The sequence below is a fragment of the Metopolophium dirhodum genome, chromosome 9 (assembly GCF_019925205.1).
Source record: "Metopolophium dirhodum isolate CAU chromosome 9, ASM1992520v1, whole genome shotgun sequence".
Lineage (NCBI taxonomy): Eukaryota > Metazoa > Arthropoda > Insecta > Hemiptera > Aphididae > Metopolophium > Metopolophium dirhodum.
In genome coordinates, this window is record NC_083568.1 from 15,295,649 (window position 1) to 15,309,190 (window position 13,542).

Consider the following 13,542-nt stretch of genomic DNA (forward strand, 5'->3'; position numbering starts at 1 on the left):
AGAAAAAACATACCATGCAAAACACCTAAATGAAGACTTCAATGTTCTAAATATCAAAAACCTATACTTGAAATCAGCAGGATTTTTCTTAAAAAAACATGATGTCCCCTGAGTCATAATATTGATACCAGTTTTGCTAAAAATAATAATTACAAAATGCAATGGCCTCACAGAACGGGCACAAGAAAACAATACAAATTCGTCGGGACAAAAATACTAAACTTAATATCAAAACCCCTACACGCATTACCTCTACATAGGTTTAAGATAGAATTTAAGAAATGGCTTCTTTATGAATTCATTACTGACCTATTATTATACAAATACCATTTTTTTAACTGTTAGTTGAATTTATATTATTATACAAATCCTATTTTTCAATTTATGTTTTTCTTCACTAGTTATTAGTGTTTTTCAAGTTAATATATTTAATTATTTTAATTTTTGTTTAATTTTAATGTTTTATTAGTCAGTAGAAACATATTTTTACTTGGTATTTTATAATAATTAATAATTTTTAAACGCGATACAACATGTAACTTATATGCTAGTAATAATTATACTCATGTACACGAGAATACTCAGTGAGGCCCAGTATTCATATCTTGAGAAATTAATTAATAATAATAATAATAATAATATCATCGAATTCAAATTTAATACAATCCATTATACAGTGACCCACATGTAACCTACTGTACAGCAGAGCGACATCCACTTGCCAGATTTTTTTTTTCTATTTCAATAAGAATATGAATATTGAATATACAATGTTATAATACAATATCAATACGACAATACCTATATTATAATTTGCAAAACATGACATAATTATGTGTTGAAATTTGAATTACATGATTAAGAAGCCAACCATTAGCAGTGGCGTAGTCAAGTGGCGGGGAAGCGGTGTTTACCCTTCTGCCTTTCCCCCCTAATAAATGTGTTACCTATTTATATTATTTATATACTAATACTTTAAATACTTAGTTTAATTTATACTACCCTCTCTCATAGTCTTATGATTCAAATGTCGATAATTTTGGATATTTAAACGAAAAATAAGGAGTCTAGTTACACAGTCTAGTATTCAAAAAATATTATTCGTAGGGGTTTGAAACTTTTCGTCATTAGGTATGTATATTATTATTTACTATATAAAATGAAGTGTTCAACGTATTTAGATTAGTTTTAAGCTATTTTATACCACAAACCTTTCTACGGGTCGTTGGTATTGACTTATAAGTAATTACACTTAATAATATTATAATAATTGATGTATTATGTGAATTGTTTTTGCCAAAATTTAGTTCAACCTACAATAATACTAATACAAAAATAAATTACTAATTGCAATATAAGTAACTATATAATAAAATATTCCTTAGGAAAATATAGTCACCGCACAGAATGGTTTTTCGTATACAATTATTTATCAATTATTTCAAATTTAACTCATCATTAACCTTACTCAATGACGAATACACTCGATACCTACTATACAGCAGAACTGCTTTCTCGTTTTTTTTTTTTATTGTTGGTTAAGAGTGGTTGGGATTATTTTTAGATGTGAGGCACAAATATATTTTAGAATAAATGTAGGTAATAATTTTGGTACGTGATTTTATATTGTTGGATATAGGTACTTCCCATGTAAAATAGGTTAGATTCAATTTATGTGAATAATATGTTATTTCCAAGTACAATACGGGTATTTCACAATCTCGGATGACTATGACTCTTACTACAAATTAATTTCTCCACTAGATAAAATAATTATAACTTTTCCTGCCAAAGCAGTAGTTCTTCTTACAATTACTTTTTCTGAGTTATTTAATTTTTAACCTTTGTTTGATTTGTTTTATAGAATTACTTGTTCGATGTGTATTAAACTGAAACGTTAGTTAGTATTAGTAATTACTATTTCATTTTAATATAAAATTTCCTAAAATATTGATTACATTTTCAATGAAAATTTGCATTATTTTTTTTAATATTTGCTATAGATACCTACTTGAAATATAAAGGGCTTTAAACATTTTAATTGATTAATTTATTGTTTTAGTAAAATGCAAAGATATCGTATCAACTAAAATAGTTAATTGTTGGTAAAAAGTTAATTGTAGTGATTTATCGAGTTACTAATTATTTAGAGCTTAATATTGTAAATAAATTTTTGGTAACTTGATAGGAAAGGTTAATAATTATTAATTACCATATAAGTTTATTATTTAGCTAATATGAATAAATCATAAATCCATAGTACCTATGTCCTTCTACTCTTATACGAATTAAGGTCACAGACTTGGTAATATATAATAATATGGTCCATTTGAGCTGAATATAATCATAATAATATCAGAGTTCATAATCTACCATTTTAACTATTATAATAACGTAAATTATTATAGTATATACTATATTGACATATTTTACATATTTTACATATTAATTATAATATTCAGAAAATTGATCTATGACGTAACTTTATCAAATAAACGATGTAATAATATAATCTATATATTGTTATTAATTGAAATTTAAAAATATCAACTATATACATACGTTTAATATAATATTATTCTGTTTTTTAATGGTAATTATTGAATTAAATCTACCTATTTACTATATTTCTAATCAATTCACAATAATTTAGCCATTATTTGATTAGGTAGCTTTGTAAAAGTTAAATTTTTACCCTTGTTGATTATCATCAATATAATATAGATTCTTGGTTTATCTATTTAATATAATGGATTTACAGTTGTGTACCTAATATTTAATATTTTATAAATGTTATTATATTATTTTTTAGTAGTAGTAAAATATTATTTTTATTTTCAATAAGGTTGTACAGTATATTTATTGTATTTCTCTTTCTTTTATTTGTAAATTATATTATAATTACATTACGTGCGCACAACTTCCTATAACTTGCTCTATTATTTTTTCATTTACAAGAAATTTATTTACAATTTAGTATAAGGCATGTGCTGGGAATATTTTTTTAAGCAAATTGAATGTAATATTTTGTAGAATTTCTAAGGATTTCTAATTTTTTTAATCCCCACGCCCCCTTTTAAAAATAAAATTGTGTTTGAAAGTATTAAAATTGAATTTTGTACTCAATGAAAATGTGCCTATTATAATAATAAAAATAATTATTAGATATTATTAGTAAACATAAAAATATATCTCTAACTGGCTCTAAATCTCTAAAAGTCTAAAGTATATTTTTATCAATAGTTAATTATAATTTCTAGATTCTACATTTAACAATCAGTTTTTTGTCTTATATTATCTTATGATGATCATTACCTAGTTAATTATTATTTTTTCTATAGTAATATAAAGTCCGAATAATTTATAAAACAAAATTTTTTAAGAAGTGTATGATTTAAACTATTATATGTATAATAATAGGTATTATTATAATAATAATAACATTATTAATAATAATGTAATAACTAATAAAATGGGTTAAAATGGTCAACTACTGTCTACTTTACACTTCTAGGTGTCATAGTATAACATTTAATAGATACATATAATAACTAATTTATAGATACCGTGTAAGAAAAAATCTAGACAATTTTCTTTTTCTTAAATACAGGTAAATGTTTCGTTATTATTATCATAATTTTTTATTTATATCGTAGAACAAATATAACATAATTATATACTAAATTATATCTAGTATTATAAAATTTAAGTTCAAAATCATGTGGCATAAACTTCCAACATTTATAACAGATAAAAATACTTGTAGCAAACCTAACCTAACCTTTTAAATTGAAAAAAATATTATTATTCACTCATATTTGGGTTAACTGTTAACATAATTATTTTAACAATCTAATAAAAGTCAGTGCCATAACAATTGTGGTGTGTCCGTCCATCACTCCAGAGCCTCATTCACAAAGTCAATAAAGAAAATCCCTATAATAGATAAATTACATCACCTTAATTTAATTTTAAATAAAGACAGTTTTTAATTTTGTGAGCAATGGTTTAGTTCAGTTGTCTCCAATCTTACTTTTACGGTGGGATTAAACTAAGATATGATTTGACATCATTGGCCAACATTTTATGAATGTGGTAGAAGATATAATGAGATAGATAAGAGAGAAAAATCATTTTAACACCACATTATTGTTTTATTCACCTATAATTTTATAAAAGAATAAATAATCATTGAACTAATTCTATTATAATAATTCATATAATATATAGCTAGGATCTTTACATTTTTTCTTAAACTTTAGATTATATACACACAGTTTTTATATAGCACTAGGGTCCCAAATAAGTTATACGTTATCTACGGACGACTAAGTTCTTGGGTTGTTTACAGATAACATACGAATTGGACCAGCTTTCATAATGATGATACAATTATTGAACTATGTTATATTAACTTTTGAAATTATTATGATATATTCAACCAACAACAATTTCCTCCTCATTTTATATAAACTTAGGACTGTCTAGAATACCTAAATATAATAAATTGAAGGTTTTGCTAGTTAGTCTATAATATACATTACGTACGCGATACGATATATATAATATACATAATTGTATTTGTCAATGCTTATAATAATAGTATAATAATATAAATAATAATATGGTATCTACCGCAATTCGTTTATTGTATATTTGTAGAACGAATATGTAAATATTCTTATTTCAAGAAAAATCTCAACTCGATTGTAGGTACAATAGTGGATTACAATACCATCAATTCATTCATAGTTTTGATTTGTTAATTGTTAAATTAAAAATTATTATTATTTTATATTTTGTCCATCAAATAGTTCTGTTCATCATTTGTTTCTCATTAATTAAAATACAATAACAATACATTTTGTCAATGGATTTTTGAGATTGAAAACCTATGGATCATAATGATTTGTTTTACCTCCAATGTGACTTTAATTATATTATTATTTATTATATACTTATAGATAAACTAGTCGGTGGTTGTGATTGTTTCGTGGAAAATCAGATTAAGAAATGATTGATTTATGATTCACTTTTATCTGTTTTCATATAAAATTGATTGAATTTATTGTAACTATCGCCTGTTACAAATAACAATTTGGAATGTCCAGCTTTTGTATTTGGTTTGGTCGTTAATGTTGCAAAAGTAAATAAACCACTGTTGGCATGAGTTAGCGTACACTGATTGTAAGACAAACTAGTACACATGTTATAAAATATCGTTATATTTCAAGCAGCGAGATAGATGATAAAACAGTTTTTTCAATGCTATACTAGTAATTTATCACTGGATGACCTTAAAGTAATAATTATTCGTTCGTAATGTCTTTAATGCTGGTGAAGAAGTTTTCTTATGTCAGCTTTGACAAATCGGTTCATATCATTAATAAATTCACCGACCCATCCTATTCACGGATTTATGATATTTCTAAAGAAAAATCTCATTAAACATCGCTTACGGGTTATTTTATATGAAAACTACTTTTGATGACTCGATGGCGAAAAATCGGTGGTTGTCAACAAACGGTTGTAGACGGAATAAACTGATAAATACAATTTTCTGTTGAAAGCGTTATTGTCTCATAATCTCATAACTGTGAGTAAATATTCTAGAGAAGGTAATATCATATTAGTAATATGTAATATTTGGATGTCAAAGATATGAATTTAAAATCTTTGTTAAGTTAACTTTTACAGTAATTTACATATAGTTTTTCACTGATTTTCAAATAAATCATTCAGTTTAATATTGATTTTAGTAAACACTTAAGTATGCAATGAGTTTAATAATATAGTATAGAGTGATTTGTTATTAAATCATGATGAGATACGATACATTGAAAGTTGGTGTCCAAGTGAACACAAGGGGTTACAATGTCATGAATAATGCTATGTATTTATTATGTTGGTTGTTTAGATTTACTTTATTATTTAATTTTTAGATAGGTATTATAATTTATAAATTTCAAACTGTATTGTTAATATATCATAATATTATACACTGATAATATTGTATTTTTACGTAATTGTTTTGACAGTACCGTGTGTATAAGGAAGAATATGATCGAACATTTTTGTCTGACAAAGCGAAGTTTCTCTGAACGGTATTTAATATCAATCATACTATCATAGTAGATGTCTTAAAAAAGACCCCCTCATTCGTGAAAAGTTAATTTTGATTATAAAATAACGGTCAAAAAATAATGAATAGTTTAAAAGTTATTAATGGTACTGCGGAACGTGCTGTGAAGTTAATAAAATACTATAATAATATCGAATGAGACAAATTAAGGTCAACAATTATACTGCAAAAGTTGTTACTCAGTGATTAAAAACTATAATAAAAGTAGGTACCTATATCAATGGAATACTTTGTACGATAAGTTTTCCGTTTTCTGAATTATTAATAGTAAATAAATATATAATGGATAAAAAGTACATAATTTTCGTATAATATTGAAAAATTTATCTTATGAATAATAAAAATAAAAACTTTTACTTGCATCAAATAGTTATACGGAAAAAAGAGTATAATCCAACTTATAACGTGTAGTGGACGTCCAGTTTTTATTTATGTAAAAATATTGTGTAGGTAGGTATATACATGAAAAAATAAAGTTAAAATTCAACTAAAAACGCGTTTTGTGATGTATGATAACTTTGAGGTAGGTATGTATTAAAACTTGTTTACTTATCTAACTAAGTTCAATACTACTAAACAGTTTTTGTATATAAATATAATATTGCAACTATTTTAATGGGTGTAAAACAAAAATGTTTGAAATACTAGAACCATCGTAAAATGTAGGTAATTTAATCATGATGTTGTATATAAATATATTAAATTAAAATATCGATATTACATTAAATAATAAACAAAAGGTCAGGAAAAAACGAATTTTTGTGGTAGTGTATGACTGACAGGGAATGCATTGTTCTCAACGAATAACTATGGGAAAAAGAAAATTAATTTATATGTAACTCGAATAAATTGGAATAAAAATGATAAGTATTCATCTGATAAAATATTACTCACAGGTAATTTATATTTAAAAATAACATTAAGAATTTGAAATGGTTTTTATATTAATGAAATAAAAGAAGCCAATACAAATATTAGGTTAGATAATAATTGAACACTTATAGAGTAGGTAGGTCGTAAATAGATAGTTAATGTTCGTCTGATAGTTTGAGTTTTTCAATTATAAGTAGGTAGGTATCTATTTAGTTATAGTTGTTGATAAAATACGTATCTGATCATGATTGTGTTGTACATTCTAGTTGATTATCCAGCGGTGGATATCGGGGGGGGGGGGGGGGTTCACCACAACTATACATTATTACAATATAAAATAATGGGAGGGATTGAACGTCATTACCTCTGTGGATTTGAAATTCCCCCCTCCCCCCTCCCCCCTCAGAACTAGGATTTATCCGCTACTGCAATTATCCCATAGTCGAATTTTAGTTTTCATACAGGTACCTAAGCAATAAAACAAGTTAGTAGTTGATTAGTATCACATACAAAAATTTTTGGAATAAATAACTCAATACTAAAACCCACATCAAAAGTATATTGGTTAATTTGATTTCGATTTAACTATATTTATAGTATATTCATTTTTAAATTATTATTTACTTTAATTTGATATTTTTCACAAAATAATTTTTAGGGTTGTAAGCAAACAAAGTGAACATTTTAAAATCAAATCATTGAAAAATTGAATTTGTATTTTTTTTATTGTAACTTTTCAATATTTGATTATTTTTTGAGTAAAATAAATGTTTTATAAATCATTTGATAATAACAATTTTCAAGTCTTAGCTTTTAATTAAGTTTCGCAAATATAATTTTTGTTTTATTCGTACCAACGATGTATCTTATTGCAACAAAAAACAACATTGTTGACCATTATTATCGCCTTTCATATTCCTTTTAGATATTGAGTTAAGTATTTATTTTTCCATTCTTTTTTTCACAAAAATGCAACTGTGGAATTGCCATTTAAAATGTTCATGCCAAGTATATAATATGATGTACCTATATACCTATATATATATATATATTTGTGACATTGGTTAATTTAAAAAAAATGTATGTAGAATAATGTATTAACTATAAATCTTAGATGTAATTTATTCACTTAACCCGTTAAACTAAATCGTAATTTTGTAATTCATAGGTAACTGTTTGATTATTTTAGTATGATACCTATGGGTTTTTTTTAATTTAAACCCACCTTATTAAATAATAGTGTCAACTAAGGCTGTAAAGGACATTTATTTTCAAGTACTTATCGTCATAAACATTATTGTTTTACTCATAAATTAATATTCATGTGCTTGAGGTATTTAAAAGGTACGCATAGACAACTAGTAATAGTTTAAATTATAAAATGATAATACATAATACCTATGTCATTAATAATGAATAAAAAATATTTTGCTTCTTTTTTTCAAGACTTGTTGTTTATAATTTAAAGTGTTTCTTGGTTATTCGACGGGGATGTAAAATGTAATATATATAATATATATACGTGTGTGTGTGTGTTTTACTTTTTACATTTGTCTCTTAGGGTTGAAGAATCACTTTAGAAAACAAACACCAGTAATTGTGTATAATTTTAATTTCAGTATGGACGGTAACGATAAATAATTTGGCAGGCTTACAATATACACGAGAAACACTCGAGATTCAATATTGTTCGCCTCAGTTATATCAGATAATGGAATATAATATAGGGGATAATATAATGTGGTTTCAGCAGATTACCGGCTGAACAATGGCTAGGTGAACACTGAACGTATATTATCGCAAACGGGCATACATAACGGATTCGTAGAAATTTAGGGCACAGAGAAAAAACAAATCGCAGGGGAACGTAATAATAAAAAGGAATAACAATCCGCCGCGAACAATATAGCTGAATCGGATGGAAAATAGAAAGGTAAAACCTAATGGACTATCACGATATAGCTTTACACGTGACCGTATAATGGACGAGGTGGAAAATGGCCGAATAGACGCTGATGGACGCTATTAGGCGTGCATCGTGAGTCGTGACAGTTATCCGACTTAAGCCAAAGCTATATTTTTCTGTCAACAAGGCCCGGAAGGGCTATCATATTATTATTTTAATGGCGATTGAAAAATAATTTAAACGTAGTTGTTCTCATCATAGTAATATATTATAAATTATTATTGTTGAAATATCGAAGCTTGTAATCATCGACTGATCTATATGATACATGTTATAATTTATTAATATTATGTATTTATGTCCGACATTTACTTACCATTGGACATACTTTATTTTTGAAATGCACACGATTATTTTTGTAGTGTCTCGTACGTAGTGTCAATGTTTTCGTAAATTAATACGAGTAGGTATCTAGGTACAATAGTACATTTAGTTATAGAACATTAATATTTTCGTTGTGCGTTTTCTTGTTTTAAAATGTCTTAAATATGCAGTAACTCAACCAGGATTGTTTGTTTTAATTATAATGAATATTTGATCAAAGACAAAATTCTTGAATTCCTTTTTCACAGTTTATGTATTTCAATATAACTAAAATAATACTAAGGAATTCATGAAATTGTATTCATAAAAATAATAAAATAGATACAGAAATCGTATTAGCAGTTATTATTTTTAATAATAAATTGAGTACATAGGTATGATTATTTCATATCTGTTTTAATTATAAGTTATATAGCATAAACATACAATTAATAATTATTTCATGTAATAACTAAGTATAAGTCGTTCATAACGCTCAATTTAAAAACCTCTTAATTTTCTTTTAAAATTGTCTTATATAAATAAATTGTTAAATAATGTATTAATTATTAGATTCAGTAATAAATATAGGCAAAAGTGTCATCTTATTCTGTGAACAATATGCGATTTATAAACATTAAACATGGCAATATTATTACAAGTAGGTACCTAAAGTTAAAGTTAAAATCAAAACTAGTATACTATAGCCTAATCTATAGATAAATATTTTATATTGTATAATCCAATATTATCAGTTTGGTTAGTTGAAGGCTACACATGTTTTGTTTAATTAACATTTCATTCTTATTGTATATATAATTGGTTATTATTATTTTATAAACGTTTGTACCTATTAATTGACATATGTATCAACATTTTTACTTTGTTTTTTTAAATTAAAAATCAAATAAGAGTTTTACATACTAGGTAGTTATTAGCTGTATTTTACATAACTTATAAATTATTTATATTTTATCCATTTATTGACCTTTATAGCCTATGGGTAATACATATTGTATATTATAATATATGATTCGTGTATCATTTGTAGTAATTTGTCAATCAATTTATTGAATACAGTGAATTAAATTAAATTAAAAACAATGCTTTAAATGCCAAAAAAAGATAGACATACATAATATATAAGAAAATATAAATGTATTTTGTTCGCAGTTGACGATGGCTGATTATCAATATGGATTGTCTAATATCCAGGACAATCATATTCTGCATCAAGTTATTGCTGAACGAAGAAAAATGTGCGAATCCGTCATAGATGACCCATCAAGTGAGTGTTTCTCTTAAACGTTATTTTTTAATATTACTTTTATATTTATAAACTATATTGTTTTCATATTATACGGTGGATTAATGTTTTTCATAGATGAAAAACAAACTCATATTTTATTCTAATAAAAATAATTAAAATTCATACATAAATTGTATTAATTGCATGGAAATTTATTAATAAAAAATATTTAAAAAAAGTTGGAAACCAGGTAATCACTACTGTACAGTTGTAGGTATCCATTGAGTAAGTCACTGCCATTTATGTGTTAAATTTTAATTTAATGATACGAAAAACGATTTAGAGCCAAGACGGTCAGTCAGCCTACATTACTATAAGTAGTATATTATATAGGCAAAAGTTTCAAGTCCCCAAGAATAATATTTTTTAATTACTACAAAATCGTGTAACTGTTCATATTTTTAATGTGTGTTTAAATGATTTACTTTCTTAAACTATCTATGTCATAATTTTGCATAAATTGCATAAGTACTAAAAACAATTTATATTTTAAATGGGCTACCCGTCTAAATAAATAATAAATAAATAAATGAAAAATTACTAAAATCATTTGTATTCGTTCGAAATACTTTGAATTTAAACTTAAAATGTCTATAAAAAAAAATAAATAATATGGTATAATATTATTTTGATATTTTGATTTCATTATGAACTTTTATTATTATAGTATTAAGTTTTTAATTCTTTTCTATAAAAATTGAAAATTTTATAAATTTTTAACTACACAAATTTTTGTGATTTTTACAAATTTTGATAAAAATTTTAACTTCGAATGCTAATAAAAAAAAAATACCATTCCTACGTATCTTTAATATTTTTATATAGCTATAAAAACAACTTATGAGGAAACTTTTATTAAATTTTCAAGCGTTTTGACCTAGAGTACTTATAGCGAACATTTTTTAATCGATATTAAAAGAAAAAAAATTGAAAATATGATTTGTTTATAAATATAGCTTAAAAACATCCGTTTTCCTTAATTTTTTTTTGATTAGTAAGAAAAATACTGGGAATTTTATTTTTGACTCATCTCTAAGTACCAACTAGATTCATTTTCCTACTAGAAAAGATATTGAAATTCAAAATCAAAGCATTTTTTCTACTTTAAAAAGTATACATATATAAACACTTCGCTTGGAATCTAAAAGAATATCAATGTAGTACCAGTACATTGATCGCTCCGCTAAGACTTTAAATTATATTGATGATGAAATGATAGAGAGATAACAACGAGTTTTGAGTAGGTACCAATACAAACTTGTAACGGGTTTTTAAACAAACTAACGTGATAAGACGTATTTGTTTTTATTTTAGATAACTATAGTATACATTGGCCTCTTTTAATACATTTTCTTCTATAATGTTAAGCACTTTGTTTTGTGACTTTTATACACAATATCTGTCGATATTTTTTGACAAATCTCTCGTGGTTTCGTTGAAGCAACGTGACATCCTAGGATGAAACTAATTTGACATGATATATTCGCACGTCGTTCACTTGGAAAATACATATTTGTAATAATTCTAAAGTATAGACGTGTGTACTGCAAACTGCAAAGATTAAATTGTTGCTATACAAATAGAAATATAATTCTTAATGTTGATTTGATGGATCAGACAAATCATACGGTTTTTGGACTATGTTCGATTAATGATCATAATAAGATAGTTGATCGATATACGAAAACTATTTAGATATTTGTATTATTATTAATCATCCTGTTAAATTTTAGTTTAAAATAATAATAAATATTATTTTTTTATTTTATTTTTTAATTGATCATTTAAGTCCGGCAACTATGGCCATTAGCTGTTTGTTTATTTATTTGTAGGGGAGGATACTGTTGGTTGGTAAACACGTGTGTGTAGTTTTTGGCAGATTTTCAAGTGGGCACCCGTAGGTATCTGCCATGCCCGGGTGGGGGATGGCAGCACTTGTTCTCCGGACACCGTGACTTGTCCGAAGAAAAATGCCGCCCATGGCCGAGGAATCGAACTCGGGTCGGCTGCGCCGCAGCCGATGCCTTAGTCCACTCGGCCACTCCGTCCCCCAAAAAAATATTATTTAAAGATAACTATAGGTACTTTTTATTTTTAAGAATATTATCTTATTCTTGAGCTATTTTTGAGTTGTTCTTTTTTTCCAGTGTTATGTGTAATAAAAACATTAAATACAATTGTTTTGTTTGTATAATTTATTTAATTTTAAATAATACCACTAAGTTTAGAAAATGTTTGCGCATAAAAAAATATAATACGTATCAAATTAAAATTCCTTTAACCTTAAATAACATTTAAGTTATAAGATTGCTATTTTATAAATAGATTATTTATGTAATTTAAATATACTTCTATATTCTGGATTATAGCATAGGATCCTGTTAAAATGAAATTTACCTGTTATGAAACGTTACGTAGGTGGTTACCACTATACTACGTGAATATTTTAAACGACAAACTTTCAAAAAACACACACGAATATTATTTAGTCGGTTTTCCGGATATAATAGGCTGTATTATTTTAAATTTAGTTTTACATTTCACTATGGCTTATATTGAAAGTGTGTCAATTAATTATTGATACGTCAATAAGTTTTTTTATCGGCGAAAAGGTAAAAGAAAACCGAAAACTTCGCAAAAAATATAGTATGTAATTAAATGAAATGTTATTGATTATTCGTATGAAAACCATATCGAGTTAAATAAATAAACAAAGTACCTACGCAATATTAGTTTAAATGCCAATATGAGTGAGTTTATATTCCAAACATTTTGCAAACTTTAGATTAAACTTCAATATTCGACCATTTTAACATGATATATAATATGGTTATTAGACATGTTTTTTTGTAATAAACTGATTGGTAATTAACCATTTTATTATAGATCTACAAATAAAAAACAGCTATAACCTAATTCAGTGTTAACTAAAATTGCATATTTTTTCCC

General features: G+C 25.5%; 1 protein-coding gene across 4 annotated transcripts in view; it reads left to right on the top strand.

Annotated features, from left to right (window-relative positions):
• The window catches only part of LOC132951995 (calcitonin gene-related peptide type 1 receptor-like), a 76,961-nt gene that overhangs the window by 18,503 nt on the left and 44,916 nt on the right, over positions 1 to 13,542 (top strand). For 3 of the 4 annotated variants that reach the window (XM_061024094.1, XM_061024095.1, XM_061024096.1), the window contains one exon: positions 10,458 to 10,572. In XM_061024094.1, coding sequence (XP_060880077.1) covers positions 10,458 to 10,572 — 115 coding nt within the window. Of the gene's footprint in view, positions 1 to 10,191; positions 10,212 to 10,457; positions 10,573 to 13,542 lie in introns of those variants that run through there. The other variant, XM_061024097.1, reaches the window with a different exon arrangement.